This window comes from Limanda limanda, chromosome 4, assembly GCF_963576545.1.
Source record: "Limanda limanda chromosome 4, fLimLim1.1, whole genome shotgun sequence".
Lineage (NCBI taxonomy): Eukaryota > Metazoa > Chordata > Actinopteri > Pleuronectiformes > Pleuronectidae > Limanda > Limanda limanda.
In genome coordinates, this window is record NC_083639.1 from 8868968 (window position 1) to 8886782 (window position 17815).

Genomic DNA, 17815 nt, shown 5'->3' on the forward strand with positions numbered 1-17815 from the left:
TATGCAGTCAGATTTAACTTAATACCCTAAAGTTCGGCCTGTAGCGTTGATTACAAGGCCAACACACTTAATGATGCTGAGGTGCACAACTGGAGTTATGTCCCCTAACATCCGCAGGTGGCTGCTGACACCTGCTGACATACTGGTAGTTGCTAACTTACATTGTGCAGAAGACCTTCAAACGTACATGGATATTCACCATTTTGTCCTACACTCTAAAATGCAGTGTGGAACATTTAATAGAGTCTTGTCATATTGGCCTTCCTGTGGTGGAGGTTCCCTATGAAGTGCCTACGCGTAATAGAACTTTAAAAGAGTGATTACCTTATATATATATATATATATTCAAATGTCTGTTGCCAGGAACAACAAAATTGAATCCTGTGATCTTGGCCTACCTGTGGTTGAGGTTCCCTCTGAAGTGTTCACATGTAAAACAACTTAAAAGGAATGTTTACCTTATTAACATGTAAATTCATGCAGTCAGAAATAATCCAAAATAGAATCCTATCATGTGGGTCTACCTGTGGTGTGAGGACCCTATAAGGTGTTTACTATGTGTCCTTTTTGCGCTTTATTGTTAACTTCAAAAATTGGGTAGTCATCTCAATTGAGCAAAGAAGCTCATCAATCAGAAAACATATACTAATATGCCAATTTTGAAACCAGAGCGTCTCCAGAATATTTTCCATCTTGTAGATTTGTACATTAGTCTAATGCATTCCTGTGGTTTATAGGTTTGGGGCATTGCGACATAATGCTCTAACCTTGCATAATGGTGATGAAGCTAAAATTGGAGCATGACACTGCTTTAAAACATGAACATAACCTGATTATATATATACGTTGATAAAGAAGATAAAGGATTTATTCATACAAACCAGCCATTTTCCTGTTTGGTGACAGCTCTGTAAGGTTTCATGTTTACACGTGTGTTTCTATTGCCTGTTTCTATTTCTTGTAAATTCCCCTTGGATGTAAAAAACAAACACATGCACATAAACACAAGGAAATAAAGACAGCTGCAAAGTATTACAAATGACCTCATGGTGTTTTATTTACTGACAGCAGGACATAAAAGCTCTCTAACTCAAGATGTTTGGCTAAGTATCTGGAGACTGTACAGCAGATTGTATTGCCCTTCACAAAATGGTTCAAACACATTGCGTTGAAAGCAAAACAAGATGGGGGGGGGATGAATTAGTCCTGTGGAAAGATGCACTTCTTTAAAGTCTTATTTTTCTGTGACCCAGCAAGGACAGGAACAGTCTGGACACTTTCACAGGCTCAACGTTTTAGCAGAACAGCTGCTTCTGATGCCATTTCATCAATTGTATTGCTGTATAAATGCTGTCAGTGCACAGACTGACACACTCAATCACACACAACCTTGAACAAAAACACAACACAGTACACTACCGCATTTACTAAATGTAAGTTATCGGTACTTTTGGTTCAGTGCATCCTCGCAGAGGTTGTCAAGGCATGTTATTTGCAGAGCCACAGTAGATTGTGCTTCAGTTCAGTCACAACAGGATGTACATATTTGTTTGGGAAACAACTATTTAGGAAAGTGAGTGTATGACTGTGAGTTTACACCTGGTAGTGGATGTTAAATGCATGACGTTTTATTCATTAAGCAGTGCATCAGTGACGCGAATGAGTGCGGTAGGAGTATGTGTGCTGTGTCATGGGGCTCATGATGTTTTCTGTTATATATGCCACCAGCAAGCAAATGATGACCAGCATCACACAAATGGCTCCCCCCACAGTTGTCATGGCGATGACAATGTCCTGCATCCCAGACGGTGGCAGGGTAAACTCCACACAGTGCCGCTGGTCGCTGCTCTGAGCTGGATCGGACTGGGCCAGGGATCTCAGGCAGAGCCGGTAGGGCATGTTCTCATGAAGCTCGGTCAGGAGGAAGTCCCTGCAGCCGGATCCAAGATGGACACCGGCACACTCAAACTGAGTGTAGCTTCCATTCCACCAGCAGCTCAACTCATAGCCTCCTTGCCTGTGGCGTCGGCCACTGAAAACAGTGCTTGATGGTAGACTCCCCTCCTTTGTTGAATTGGTCCCTGGACCCCCACTGCTCTTCTGACCAGCTGCAGCCTCCTCTCTCTTCATCCCTCCCTCAGTGGTCAGAGACTCTCCCTCATGGCTCCACTGTAACAGTACGCTGCCGTTGAGAAGGATATTTGCCACCAGATTCCCCAAAGACACCACTGTCCTGCAGTCTGCCTTGCGACACTTGTACCCGAGCAGCGTGTCTCGGAAGCACAGCTGCCCCCCGATGCCTCCCTCGACCACTTGGTAGGCACAGTGTGATGACACCCCTTCCTCTGGGCTCCAGCCTGGACCCCCGCCAGACCTCTCAGATATCACAGTAGTAGCATTGCCTCTGCTGGTGTTGAGGGAGAAGCTATTCACGTGGCCCTTTACCCCTTCGAGCTTTGGTGGTGATGACGGCGGCCTACTTTTCTGGCTGTGATTGCCATAGTTGGAGGTGATGTTGCTCTGTCTCAGCCAGTGTTGAAGCATCCCCCCCACATTGCCCCTGCCCCTCACCTCAGATGGGGATGGGGATGATGATCTGCTGGAGCCGGCCGTTTGCTGTAATGTGCAGAGCAGCAGAGCCGACAGGGCGAGCAGGGATGGCTGTTGGCTTTTCATTTCACTCCCTCTGCTCGGATGATTCTCCTCTCACGGTGGCACAGGGCGGACCGACGTCTGCCATAGGATCAGCTCAGCCTCGGTGCGCTCGACGGAATCCGCGAGAAGAGCGGAGTGGGGGGGGGGGGGCGTGCATCTGCGACAGAAATAACAGTGGATCACGCGTCCGTGCAGTCAGCCAGACATCCCGCTGTGACCTTGCATGAGGATGGAGAGTGCGGGGGGAAGTCTCCTCAGCATCACCTCCACACATCCAGGAGAAGCACTTACTTGTCTCGGTGGGATGACAGGACGCGGATGCCCTTACATCCACCTATGGTGCCACCAGGTCCGCTTTCTTCTTCTTCTACTTCTTCTTCTTCTTCTAGTTTTTCTTCTTCTTCCTGCCTGGTTTGACGTAAAAGCCTCCGTGTGAGAGTGCGCGTCCACGAGCGCGCGCCGCAGATCCCCTGGGAGCGTGCACCACATATTTGTAATTCTGAACAGTGGGTTTGTGAGTCATCATCCCACGCACACGCACGCACACACACACACACACACACACACACACACACACACACACACACACACACACACGCACGCACACACACACACACACACGCACACACACACACACACACACACACTCACGATGTTTCAAGTGTATCTCAGTCCTGACAGCAGCGATGGATGGAAACTTCCCTGCATCCTGTGCACGTCCCTCACATCACATCAGAGCTGCTGTTAAACCATCTGCCACCTTCTCCTGTAATCCTGTGAAATTACCAGTTCCTAGCCAAGAGTGTTTGAAATGATGTCAAAATATGAAAGCAATATTAATAAATATTTTGTGCTGAATTATCAGTTTTCCCTATTTTTTGTAGAACAACATCTTATTTATCTTATCTTTCTACTACTTTATTTAGATTTGTCTTCCCTGACCAAACGTTTTCTGTAGAGACGACCTGTGTGGTAACAACACTGACACTGAATAAATACTACCTTCCAATGAATAAGAACTGTTCGTTTCCTCATGGATACCAACCTAACCAACATGTAATGTATCTTATTATATCTTCTTTGCTACTTCATTCCCAGAAAAAACCTTTGTGACAAAATATGAGAGATGACCCGTGTGGCTCAACCGCCAACACTGACTTAACATTACTTTACCAATGAATTAAAACTGTTAGTTTCCACCAACAAATAAGTAACATCTATTTTTTCTCACATCTTTTAATTTTTCTACTTTACTTAGATTTTATTTCCCAGTTAAAATCTTTGAGTCGATGCAGATGTAATTAAATAAGGTTTTTAGATGCAAAATCCAGCCTCACACATTGGACATCAGTTGCACCAAGACCTCTCTGATACAGTCTCCACAAAAATGTAATGATAAAGCTTCATAAATGTAGAAATAAATGCTGGTCTTTTTGTGTTATATGTAAATGATGTCGTACAAGTGTCATTGTGTCCATCCCCTGGTCATGAAGCATTCTGACACAGTGCATCAGAGGTCTTAATTTAAAGGAGCCCCTTTACAAAACTTAAATTATACTAGATTTTTCTTTATTTGATATCATCATGAATACAGTGATGCCTTCAACCAAGTTTTTGGTTTTACATGTTGATGGTTTCTTAAAAATAAAGAAAGAATCTACTGATATAAATAATCTCACGCAACGAGGAAAAAGATCTAGAATTAATATACGATCAAGATGCATCACTGTCCTCCACAGCACAATTAATTAAGCAGTGCTTATGTGAGATTATTGTGAATAATGATTGCCTCCTCCCAAGAGAGAAACCTGGCAAGCCAACAAACAATTATTACCAAGGGAGAGGATGAATGGCTGACTAATAAGAGAGAGAGAGAGAGAGAGAGAGAGAGAGAGAGAGAGAGAGAGAGAGAGAGAGAGAGAGAGAGAGAGAGAGAGAGAGAGAGAGAGAGAGAAAGTGCTGCATCAATGACTGGCTCAGCACCACCGGTTCCTGAGAGCTCACATCAGATTATTAGTTCAATCTGTAAGATCGGTAGTTTTTTGGTTTATGTGATTTAACATGTTGTCCTTTAGCCAAGCTGCAGGGACCTAAACAGGATAAACTGAAAAATAAATGAGCTGAAAAAAAACAAACCCAGAGGATCACTGGGCCACCACCACATGCTTTTCTGCAGCAAAGTTAAGTGACGATGAGCATGAATATTGTAATCCCAACAAATAACAGTGACCCACAGCTTTTTACGTGATTGTCGGGGTCATGAAACAGCTTTGCGTTTGCAGCTGGTCGGTGATGTGGAAAGCAAACGTGGAAAACGCCCGCCTCTGCATGTTCAGCAAAAGCATCAGCATGTTGAACTAAATTGACCCTGAACCTGTTCAGCAAAGATGAAACCTTCTGCGTGATGAACTTGCTTGTTCATCTGTGCGTGAACGTATAAGACACGAAGAGGAGAATCCCCTGGAGCAGTAGTATAAATGAAGCCTCAATGTTTCCCTTCTACTCTCTCCCACTCACTCTACAATAAGAAAAGCGATGTCGCCATGCAGAGGATGATGCCATGTCAGAGGTCCTCACTGTAGATGCTATTTTGTTTGGGCTCTTGGTTTTTTCTGGCATCCTGGGAAACATCTTGGTCATCCATGTGGTGAGAGGATGCACAGGCTTGTATTGCACTTGTGAGTTGAATATTTTTCTTGTTTTTTTTCTCAGTCTGTCCTTTTCACTCTCAGGTGTTTCAGTCAGCCAGTGAGAGTCCGGCTCGGAGACTCCCTTCTTCTGACACCATCTTGGTGCACCTGTCGTTGGCCAACCTGCTGACCTCACTCTTCCGCACGGTGCCCATCTTCGTGTCAGACCTGGGCCTGAATGTGTCTCTGTCTCCAGGCTGGTGCCGAGTCTTCATGCTGCTGTGGGTGTGGTGGCGAGCCGTGGGCTGCTGGGTGACTCTGGCGCTCAGTGTCTTCCACTGCACCACCCTGAGGCGACAGCACGTAGCCTTCGGACCTCTCGCACATCAGAGGGAGAGGCGGAGGGTGTGGTTCGTTCTGGGCCTGGTGTGGGGGGTTAACCTGGTCTTTTCTATTCCGGCCCTGGTATACACCACCCACATTCACGGCAACGCCACCGTGGAGCTGATGGTGATCAGCTGCACCACCAGGCCTCTGCTGGGCTGCATCTGGGAGTTCCCATCTCAGCAGCAGGGCTCAGCCTTTGCCTCCACCTCACTGGCTCTAAATGAGGTGTTGCCGTTGGTGCTGATGATGTTCACCAATCTGGCCACACTTCAGGCTCTGGCCAAACACATCAGAGCCGTCACCTCAGGTGGAGAGGGGGGAGGAAATCATGGGGAACTGGACAAACACGTGTCCACTGAGCGAAAGGCAGCTCATGTCATCATGTCTCTGGTGTCGCTCTTCGTGGTCTGCTGGACGCTGCAGGTCGCCGCGGTGACGTACTACAACCACGACGGGGGACACCACGCAGAGGGGCTGCTGACCGTGGCCCACTTCTCCGCCTCGTTATTTGTGGGCTTCAGTCCAATGGTGGTGGCGCTGGGACATGGCAAGCTGAGGAGAAGAATCATGAGCATGATACAGGGGTGGTCCAAAGTTCTGAAACGTCACCGTGAGGTCGCTGAACAGGGAAGTACATCTCCAAAGACTGAAGGAAAAAAGGGAAAGTCAACTGTTTTTGTTGTTCAAAATGAGAGAAAATCATAAATGTGGACGAGAAGCTGAAAACAGGCAAGTGATGCAGAGTGTGACAAGAAAAACAATTTTAAACTGTTTCTATTCACTCGCATGTTACCTGGACAAAATTGTTGTCATGTATTTATTTAGCTTATTTTGACATATTTCAATGCAAGCAGACATTTCACTGGTCTTTGTTGTTTCTTTGAAGATGGTATGTGCTGTGAATTCAAGATAATTTTTATAAATCAACATCACAAACATTGTCTCCATTATATTTTGAAAAGTGTATAATGATTTAAAAATTATCGAACCAGTCCAATCAGTCTCCAATATCCAACACATCAAAGTAAAAAATAAATAAAAAGGGAAAAATGAGAGACATTTTGATCCTTGAAATGTTGGTCCAATAGCATAAATTTACCATATATTGTACATTGTTCTTTCATTACATGTTTCACTTTTAAGCAGCGTTTTGTAACTAAAATCTTTTGCAAGGTTCAAACAAACAGATCCAGAAATCCAGATGTCAAATGGTGAATCAGAGGCTACTGTCTCACAATAAGTTTATTTAAACAGTTATGATATTATTTTATGTTGATTCAAACAAGGTATGAAAATATGAAATATGTAGTCAGAAGCCATCATGTTGACAATTTTTTTTACACTGAACCTATAAAGCATAGTATAAACATTTTGTCTGGGAACCTAAAGGAAACATGTTGCAGCTTAATCTGCATCAGTTTGGACAGATTTTAAATTTTCGTAGGACCATTTGTTTGGACTGTATAATAAAAATAATAGTACTATCAACCGTGTCTACTTACTGAGTCACGTAACATGAATCCTTTAGGCCTGTTGGGGTGTTAATACTTTGCCTTTCTATTCTGAGTCAAACACACTCACACAACTTAGACACAAAGGTTTACAGAGATAAATAAGCATTCACACCAATGACCATGAACCTCAGAACTATTAACTATTGAGATGATGGTAGAGATATTATCAGTATTGTGTGAGCTTCACCTCCAGTGCTGCAGCAGAGTGACCTGTCAGCCGGCAGCTCTGTCAGTAGGAGAGCAAGGACTTGACGGTGGACCGCAGTTTCCTGTGGCCGACAGCCAGAATAGCAGGTGACATGGCGATGAAGATAATGTTGGCAAAACGAGCAATGATCAGGAGGTAATTAGCCGAAGAGCCCGGGTTGTAGTTGAAATAGTTGACGGAGATAATGCTGGTTCCCCAAGAAGCAATGAAGAGCATAATGAGAGCGAGAATCACCTGAAAATCACACAAGGCAAAGAATTGGGGCAGTGTGAACCAACAGAGATATGATGAAATATGGTCAGTTTGAGCCAAACAGTAGAGAAATCTGTTTGTCAGATCTATGAATAATAGCACAAATCTGCTGTAAATCAAAACTTGTTACTGCTTATCTACATGGCTACATGAGATCTTCAGTGACACCCTCCTCTTCCTCACCTTTGCCGCTCGCCTCTCAGCTGGCACTCGTTTGATGACCGGACCGTCCTGCACTGAGCTGCGCATCCTGCCATGGGTGTAGAGGGTGTAGAGGGAGCCTATGTTGGTGATAGCCATCAGGATGATGGGAAAGGCCTCATGGATCACTACAGAGGTGGTGGCATAGGCCAGGCCACTGTAGGTGGAGGGAAAGTTCCACACACAGCCCAGCAGGGGGCGCGTCGTGCTGCTCACCAGCATCAGAGTCTGAGAGGAGGAGGAACATAGAGGAACCAACAATTTTGTTAACAAATAGCAAATGGTTCTGTTATTATTGACTTTTTAATTTAATTTGTAGTGTTGATAGAACAGTACATTATCTACTGTGTGTTTTTATTCTGGTATCCAAGATTTTGTAGTTTGATCTCTTAATAACTAATAACCATGCCAAGTATTATCAAAGAAAAAAAAGAAAAAAAAAAAATTATATATATATTTTCTTTTTATATATATATATATATATATATATATATTTTGAAAGCAACTTTTTCCTGCTTTTGGTAATGCAGATTATTCTTTTGGTCTGACATGATCTACCAAATTTATAATTAATAAATACAGACTTGATATTCACTGTTACACAACACAAGCAGGTTAAAAGCAAAAGATTTCCACAGGCTGGAATGAACAGAAACAAAGTCTGTGTGGAAAAGGAAAGAAGTAATGTAAAATTTAAATTTATGAAAGAACAACCTGTAGTATATATAATGTACTTGATTAAAGGTCTGGATGACGTAAATTTCGCTGGAATCACCTCTGTGGTGTTCTCATTCCCATTCGTGGAAAATATATGAGCAGGAATGGAGTAGATGAAGTTGAGGAGCCAGATGAGGGCCATACTCAGCAGCAGGGTGGTAGGAGGACTCCGGGCCCCGTGAAGGCTGCCCATGTTGGGAGCCACGCGCCTCAAAGTCTGGAAGTGGAATGCACTGAGATAGAGCGTTGACCACACGTTGACCGATCGCAGCCACACCCAGACACCCATCAGGAACTGACACCACTCTTTGGATGAGTACAGCTGGGGTAAAGAAAACAGTATATTTTATTGATTATTACTTATTTACTGGAGGATAGAAAATAAATGTGTTACATTAACCTAGCTGACATCTAATTGTTAAATAATAAATATCTCACTACTACCTCTAGTACACTACGGCATAGATGACCAGTGTGGTAGCTGGTGCGAAAAAAATCCCCATATGAACTATGGGTAACTCAGTGGATGATTTTGAAGACAACATACCTCGAGTCCCACGTCTGAGATAACAAGCAGCGTGTTCCTCATCAAAGACACCATCAGGTTAGACAGCGCCATGTTAATGATGATGATGTCCGAGTTGCGTCCTCCGCCGTGGTCCATAATCACGCTCTTACTGATCACCACAACCACAGTGCCATTACCCAGGATTCCCAGCATCACCAGGATGATGTAAAAGGCATTTTGTACAGGGGACACAGCCACGCGAAGTCCCATCCCCACAAGCCCTGTGTCTTCATCTGGATGTTCTGAGCCTTCCATTGCAACAACTGATTGAACAACCTCGTCTGTGAAGCGGCTTGAAGGGCTGATGTAAAACCTCTAAGCATTCTCCATCTTCAGTTTTGATTCATGTCAGAAGAATAAACCTCAGTCTTTGACCTTCAACATGCTACCAACATCTTCCTGAGTTCGGGTCAGTGCTCTGCTCGATCTTCGCAGGGTTTGTGATTTATTACACCCCTTTTCTCTGGGAGTGCCAAGCAGGTTAGGTTCTCAGAAAGCCACAAGGCAACACTATTTAATACCTCTGGGATTTCAGGGTGCAAGTTAATGAAACACAAGAGATTAATCAGCTTCCCTGACTGAAATGTGCTTTCTGTGCAACTTCAGTCATTATGCCATCATCCTGGGGGACGTATTGAAGCCTTTTTATTTATTATCATGTAGGCAAATGCATGTGGATGAGTTTTCATTATAATAAGAAAAAATAATAACAAGACAGATACTGCTAATAATACCAGTAAATGTGGCGGCATGGTGGTGCAGTGGTTAGTATAATTGCACTACAGCAGGAGGGTTCCTAGTTGACAGCTAGGATTGGCTCCCGCTCCCCCCATGACCCTCAAAGTATAACTGGTAAAGATAATGGATGGATCCACAGGCATATGTAAATTAGTAACAGTGAATCATTCTTCTCATTTTGCACTCAGAAACAACAACAGTCGAATTGGACACTGACATCAACTGTAAAAACAAGCTCCCCACTGTCACAGCAGGTACAAAGTACACCAATCAAATTGACCCACTACAGATTAAGCAGAGCCCCCATTAGAAGTGTCTGAGGGGTCCAGAGGTTTGATCGTTGCCTGGGCAGCGACAGGTCTTCCACTCATATCTCAAGTCTCCCCTCGTGAGCTATTAAGTAGTAGCAACGTGTTTTCAAACAATGCTTTTATACACAGAATTTTTTCTATCACACACCACTCAAACCATGCAGTGTCAGCACAGCCTTCAGGGGAAATTTGGGGTTCAGAATCTTGCCCAACGACAATTTGGAATGCAGACTTGAGGAGTCAGGGATCGAACCACGGACCTTCTACTTTGTGGACTACTCTCTTAATAGCACAATGTATATCTGACAAACTTACAGTATACACCACAAGCTATATATCTCTTTCAAAGATCTTACAATTAAGACATTTGTGCTATATAATTAAAATTGACATTGACATTTGGCAGTTAAGTGTCTTTAAAATTAGCTCAGCAAGGTTTTCTTATCCTTTTCAGCTGACATTTAACACACACACACACACACACACACACACACACACACACACACACACACACTCACACACACACACACAAACACGCACGCACGCACGCACGCACGCACGCACGCACACAGACACACACACACACACACACACATACACACACTCACTTAAACAAAACATTTTTCAATGGCCAATCACTTTCAGTCCAATCCATAATATTTGATTAGGTCATTTTAGTGTTCATAGTTAATATCCCTGTCCACTGTTTAACTGAAATAATGTTTCGAAAATGGGTTCAGGTGTAATTACGAAAGAAAATATAATTGAGCCTAACCTGTAATTATCCTACATGAGCCACTTATGTCGTATGACAAGTTGACAAATGACAAGTCATGAGGCTTCCGTGTTTGTTTACAGTCTATGGCCACTAGATGGCCGTATAAACATCCAAATACAGAAACGAGGAACCCTTTTTAAAACAGAGCTATACGTTCCCTTTTAATAACAAAAAAACATTGGAAACAATCCCAGTGCAAATATATCTTTATTTAAACTTCTTTTGGTCCTCATTTGATTGGCTTTGATACACATTTTTAAGATACAATCCTGATCAGAAATTCACAAGCACATAAAGATTTATACGAAGCAAAAAAAAAAATCTTAATACATGTTCACTCTGTGTTCTGTGCTGCACAGAAACATGACATGACTACAGATATTAACTTACTCTGATCTCAAGAGCTGATTTCATAAAAGACACTAAATTATTCCCAGCCTTTACAAACATCACCCCTTCCCTGCATTTTATAACTGACTGTCAAATTGAAATTCATCTATCTCTGACTTATTTGCTTAAATAGCTGCTGAAAATCACAGTAATGACGAATGAAACTAGTCCTTCCTGGCAAAAAAAAACATCTTTCCTGAGTTATTCATGATCAGCTTCAAAATGAGAATATTTCAAACTACCATAGTCAACAATAGTGTCACAGGGGTACAATGGTTAGCACTGTCGCCTCACAGGTTGGATTAAATCCTGGTTCTCGGGGTCTTTCTGTGTGGAGTTGCATGTTCTCCCTGTGTGTGCGTTCAAGACATCCATAATGGGGCTAGATTAATTGGAGACTCTAAATTTCTCGTAGGTGTGAATGTGAGTTTGAATGGTTGTTTGTCTCTGTATGTTGGTCCTGTGATACACTGGAAACCTCTTTACCCCGCCTCTCTCCCAATGTCAGCTGGGATTGGCTCCAGCTCCCCCACATGACTCTTACAAGATAGATAATGGATGGATAAATAACCAATAATATCAAAAGTCACTCAAGAGGCCACAGGCGGAAAATAACAAGCTGAAATTTGGTCTTTATAGGATAACACAAACCAGTGTGACATTACTCTGTTGGTCCATACACCATGGTTTGTTGTCTGCAGTCCATGGACACAACTTTGTTACACATACTCTTATTCTTTTCTCAAATCAACACTGCATTCATCAGGACGAAGGATTCTCTGTCTGAACGAGTGTTGTGCTAACATGGTCCTAGCCCTGCAGCTTGGTATTCAAAGCTACAGGCTAATGTTAATCAATTAAATATGTTTAAATCTTCTAATGTAGAAATGTATTCGATTTGTTAACACAATGTTGTAAAAAGGTCTTGTATTTTATAGGTTTAAGTCTACAACTCACAGGGACTTCTCATGGTTATGGTGACTTAAATACCTTAATTTCTCATGTTGATCTTTATTTCTATCTATATAAACTATTGTCCCTTGTCAGATGAGAGAAGTCTCGGTTTAAGCAACAGGTAATGCTACTAATTTAGATTTTGATTCCACACGGGGCGGATAGGAAGGTAAACAACAAGACAGCTACAATAATGTAACAGTTCATTTTAAGAGAAGGTTGACATTATAATAGTAATGATAATAAATACTTACTGTGAGTAATAATAGTTCCTTATGTGGACGGTAATTGCTGTCTATCTTCAGACTCTGCAGCTGTGGATGCTCCTGACTTACTGAACAAATTAACTGTGTCTGGACGCGGTTGGAGATGTTTTTCTTTGCAGGACAAAGAAAGAATCAATTATGCTCTGTATTCACACATTGTGAAGGCACAGGGCCGGAGTGATGGGATAAAGCCTTGCCTTAAAATACATGATTTCATCCATGTTTTTAGCTGCAGTCTCTGGTTGTTAACCCCACTGGCTAGAAGTCTATCAGAGAAACAGGAAATGAAACTACCTCCAGTGAACTAATCCTACAATGTACAAATGGAAATTAAGTATAAGAAAAAAAGCTAATGATAATACAGGGCTTATATTTAACCTGTGTGCAGTGCAGTGCAGCACAACCCGTCACCCAGGCCCGAGCTGTAGACCGGAGACACACACACTTGGCTGCCCGGGGAAAGGTGGGTGAGCCGCGTGGAACTAGAGCTGGGAGACAGGTAGACGGAGGAGACGGAGGACACCTGGGAGTTTTTTCTCTCCCACTTGAGCCAGTAGCCTTTCAAGCCTTCCTGATGGGCCTTCCACTCTACCTGCACCTCCTGAGACTGCACAGGGGTCAGCTGTAGGTCGGCCAGAGCAGGCGGAGCTGCTGCAGGAAAGAAAACAAGGAGACGTTTTCAGCTGTTAAGACAAGGGAAACGGATACGCTTCGAAAGAAAGTAGGAATGATTTAGAAACGGAAATCTGAAACGGCAACTTTAAAAGGTCAACTTTCACAAAAGAGAGATAGACAGAACAAATGTGATGCTTTCAAGCAAAAACGACTGAAAGAAACAAACATATTTTTTGTTCACAGATAAAATCATGCTACAACTGAAAACATACCCTCCTGTGTGCATGCCCTCACTGACATGGCTCTTTCTTTTCCATCCACATGCAGAGCGCTGACTGTTACCAGGTATTGAGTGCCCTGGTCCAGGCCTGTGAGTAAAGTAGAATTCTTCTGGCTATGAAACGTCACAGTCTGGACTTGACCACTCGGAATAGCTCCGTACTCCACCGTGTATCTTTGGACGCGGGCCGGCTGCAGAGGTCCCCAGCTCACGCGGATCTGATGAGGGCTGGAGTCTGACACGGAGACCACTGACGGGCTTAAAACATCTGCATCAGGCGCCGGGAGAAGGGACACTGGTGAGGTCACGGCTGCCAGCATCACATTTAGATGAACTTTAATGAATTTAGATGAGATGGAATCTGGTGCTGGAAGTTGCCTGTTTGCACACCTAAATTAAAACTAATGATCACACTGCAGAAACCAATCCGACTGCTTTGCAGCTGCACTGGTCCAGGGTTGTGTGTTATTACAAACTGAATTTGCAGCTGCGTGGCCTCATGTTGTAGTAAATATATCTTTAATGGCACAAATATCTGTTTAGGAGAAAACCAACAACATCAACTGCTCAGCCAGTTGAATTGATTTGTCTCCAGTTTTCCATTATCCACAATGTAAATTCGAATGTCTACAATTCCATGAGCAAAGTCCATATTCTGGGGAAAGCAGGGACAAAACATCAACAGCATTAAGGCCAAATTCCCTGTAAATCTTACCAGGAAGTGTGTTGAAGGTCACAGAGAGTGTGTCAAACAGCCTCTGATTGGACTCTGGTCGGAGGGACGCTGTGTAGGTGGTATCAGGCTGGAGGTTTGTCAGCTCCACCCGGCTGGAGGCACCTGAGATGGTACGTCTGGTCTCGGGGTCCGTTTCCAACGTTGAGTTATACCAGAGCTCATAATGACCTCCGTCTGCTGTCAGAATGGGACGCCACTGCAGCACAGCACTGTGGGAGGTCAAGTGAACCACATGCAGTCGTTCTGCGCGAATGATTTCTATAGATAAGACGAGAAGACAGAGAGGGGGGGTGCAAATATATAGAAATATATAGAAAATTGGACCAACTGGAGCAAATCATTCTTGAGTGGAAATCCACTTTTTTCAGTTTTTCAAATATTTTTCCAACACCTGGCATGGAACTATTGTAATGCTTCAAACACACACAAGTTGTACTTCTAAGTGACTCATTGACATTATACATTCGAAAGCCCTCTTACCCTAACCTTAACAATTCAAACTCTATAACTAGGCCTAACCCTTACCTAATTACTAACCCTAACCCTAAAACCAAGTCTTATCCCTCACACAGCCCATTGCAACGTCCTCACAAATATATAAATACAGGAACACACACACACACACACACACACTTACTGATGATGGCCTTCCTCAGATCTTCTGTGATGATGTTGATGTTGTCGAAGTCCACAAAGTACAGGTGGGACTCCAGAGGAGGTGTCACTGCATGCTTTAACACCTGGTAGTTGCCATGTACTGTGGACACGATCAGCACAGAAACTCCCCTCTCCTTCAGCTCCGTCATAGGCTCGACCACGTCTCCAGGCTGCGCTCCATCAGTCAGCCACAGCAGTATCTTTGGCAGGCTCTCCTCTGTCTCTGTCAGGAGCCGCTGGGCCACCCTGAGTGCTGCCACATTGTTGGTGTCTCCCTGCAGATGGTGGACATGTTCCAGGGCCTTCTGCAGACTTTCCTGACTGTCGTGGGCGTTCAGGTCGAACACCAGTTTTGGGCTTGTGCCCACTTGCAGCAGCCCGACTTTCACATGTCCAGGACCCAATGAGAAGGGCCGAAGCAGGTCGGCAGTGAAACGCAGCAGGTGTGAGAATTCGTAGTGTGCTAAACTTCCTGAAGAATCCAGCAGGAGGAGAATATCCCCTTCACAGCAGTTCAACACTGTCAACAGGAGGGAAACAGGTCACTTTAATATGTCAAAGCCATCAGAACATTAACAGGTGAACTACAGATACTTTTTTAAAATATTGCCTAACTTTTTAAATCCACTTTTTAATGATCTTATAAACTGCTGTGGTGAAGCCAAGTAGAAAGAATGGATGATTTCCACATCCACCAGTTATGAAGCACCACTCATTTAGAGTGGAGACCATAGACTGTTGACAAAGATGAACGACGTGCCTCCACTTCCTCCCATTGTAAAAAGATGAAGCTAAAAATATTCAGGTGTAGCTATTCAGGTGACGTAATTTGTAGTCAGAGTCTGCACAGTATTGACTGTGGTGTGTGGCCACGCTTTTGAAATCCCACTCACATAGTCCCTCAACCGCAAACGCATGTCCGTCTCAGCTGTCAATCATGATCCCCTTCTTTTTATAGCATCAAATCAAACTTACTAAAAAAAAATTAACACTTGAACAAACATCAGTGTGATTAGAGCTACCTTAAATGAAAGAGACAAACTATTTGTTCTTGACTTTTTTGTTTGACCATGTCCCATCCACCAACATGGAGGAGGTGGATTATGTGACCTATACTGCAGCCATCCTCCAGGGGGTGATCAAGCCTGAATGCAAGGCCAATATTCCCTCTCCTTTCTGCTCTATTAGGGGTCTCCAGCACCTGGTCTGGTTCTGTGTGGGTTTCTGGTTCTGTTTTTGAGTGCTCAGCCTGTTGGCAGTCTCCTGCCTGACTGGGCGTGCGGCCTCGGGTCTCCTGATTCCCCAGCCAGCAATCCTTCACACCTGAGATGCAATGATCAATCAAATCTCCGCACCCGGCAGTATATATGGACCGGATCAAGCACTCAAGACTTTGCCAGAACGTTGTTCAACCAATCATCTGCTACCTCCATCTGCTTGCAGCGCTCAGCCAGCACACCACTGCCTGTCTCAACCTTAGCCATCTCTGTCACAACAGGCACACTGCCTCCATATCCTTTGCTACCGGCACTAACCTGTCGGCTCTCATTAGCAGCCCAACCACGGCATCTCACAATAATTATCTTATCAGCATATTCTTGATTAACTCCCTTATATTCCTACTCTGGAGGAAGGTCCTATGTACAGAGTTTTGAACACAACATGTGTTTTGAAGTTGGATTGTGGAAAAACGTGGACACTGTAATTAAATGTGTTGTGTTTTTTTTTGTTTAGGGAGTCAAACCAACACCTTGACACATCTTTACAATATTTACATATTAGTGAAGAAGGATCAGGTGTGACAGGCATACATATGCTTTAAAATATATGCATACATGTTAATCATAAAAACATCAGTAATGGTTAAACAGTAGTGTTAAGATGCTTTTGAGAGATGGACATATTTATCAACTTTCTTAGTTGTTGCTCCAACTTGAGATGGCATTCACGTGAATTTTCCCAGTCGGGAACACATTTTTCTCATTAAGAACGCACACCAATGGCAGACTCAAGTGAAAATTCTCTTTGGGTTTCTCACCAATAGTGAAACCTTGTATATTATACATTACCAACACAATTTAAAATATAACAATTTCAAGGAGTTGATTTCCACCTTGTTAAACATTGGACCAAAGTACAGACTTTTATACCATTTCCACTACAGCAGCAGACAAGTGTTCGGGGAAAGGTTAAACCATTGGAACTTATTAGTTTCCTCTGCTGCCTGCTCAGTTATACAAGATACAGTGGACAGTGATGAATCATCCTGTTGTGACCACAGTATTATCTCAGGCATATAAAAAGGGCAGCACTGCTTTATGATATCTAAGGTAAGACCAATCACACTAATGTTGCACAAGCAGTTAGTGCTCTTGGGGAAGCATTAATATAAAGAATGAGAGGCCGTAGCAGGTGTATGAACTGTGTTATTCAATGAATAACACAAACAAACTGAGAACAAGCCACTGCACGGCTCCCACTGTATCAGAATGTGTAAAAAACATATTACACAGAGAAAACTTGGAGCTAGAAGGGGAGGATTTATGACAGTGAGGAGGAAATTGGTCACAGGAGTCGATTTATCATATGAAACCAGAGGGAGATTTACACTGAAGATAAATCTGTAAAAAAATTAGAAAAGATGCAGTGCAGGAAGAGAAAGCAGATCCCACATCTTGGTATCTCTCCACCTAAGTGAGCACATACTGGTTTCTCCATCTCACCCATTATTATTTCTCAGAAGCAGTTTTGTGGACTAAAAGTCGTCTTACTGGAATAACCTTCAATGGAAAGAATCAATTCTACCTACGAGCATCCCGCACAATCAGATATGTGCATCTGGTCACTCACTCATCTGTTTCTGCTCGAGTGTTACTAAATTGGCCTGCTCTCTACACATGCGTATCAACATGTGGCACCTGAGGTTCATGAAAATATATGTCTAATAGCATAACCTAT

At 43.3% G+C, this 17815-nt stretch overlaps 4 protein-coding genes across 4 annotated transcripts; 1 reads left to right on the top strand and 3 right to left on the bottom strand.

Annotated features, from left to right (window-relative positions):
* Positions 1–1647: 1647 nt before the first annotated feature.
* Positions 1648–2544, bottom strand: fndc10 (fibronectin type III domain containing 10). The gene is made up of 2 exons (XM_061069216.1): positions 2153–2544; positions 1648–2032 (listed from the first exon to the last, which is right to left on the bottom strand). The coding sequence occupies exons 1-2, from the start codon at positions 2542–2544 to the stop codon at positions 1648–1650; spliced, it is 777 nt and encodes a 258-aa protein (XP_060925199.1).
* A 2668-nt stretch (positions 2545–5212) lies between these two features.
* On the top strand, positions 5213–6377 carry LOC132999526 (olfactory receptor class A-like protein 4). The gene is made up of 2 exons (XM_061069217.1): positions 5213–5302; positions 5388–6377. Exons 1-2 carry the CDS (start codon positions 5216–5218, stop codon positions 6375–6377), a joined length of 1077 nt encoding a protein of 358 aa, XP_060925200.1. The 5' UTR covers positions 5213–5215.
* Positions 6378–7415: 1038 nt separating this feature from the next.
* Positions 7416–9387, bottom strand: LOC132999527 (olfactory receptor class A-like protein 4). Its single transcript, XM_061069218.1, has 4 exons — positions 9112–9387; positions 8623–8886; positions 7830–8075; positions 7416–7628 (listed from the first exon to the last, which is right to left on the bottom strand). Exons 1-4 carry the CDS (start codon positions 9385–9387, stop codon positions 7416–7418), a joined length of 999 nt encoding a protein of 332 aa, XP_060925201.1.
* A 3555-nt stretch (positions 9388–12942) lies between these two features.
* Positions 12943–16341, bottom strand: LOC132999528 (von Willebrand factor A domain-containing protein 1-like). The gene is made up of 5 exons (XM_061069219.1): positions 16317–16341; positions 14838–15377; positions 14180–14458; positions 13457–13732; positions 12943–13220 (listed from the first exon to the last, which is right to left on the bottom strand). The coding sequence occupies exons 1-5, from the start codon at positions 16339–16341 to the stop codon at positions 12943–12945; spliced, it is 1398 nt and encodes a 465-aa protein (XP_060925202.1).
* Positions 16342–17815: the final 1474 nt, after the last annotated feature.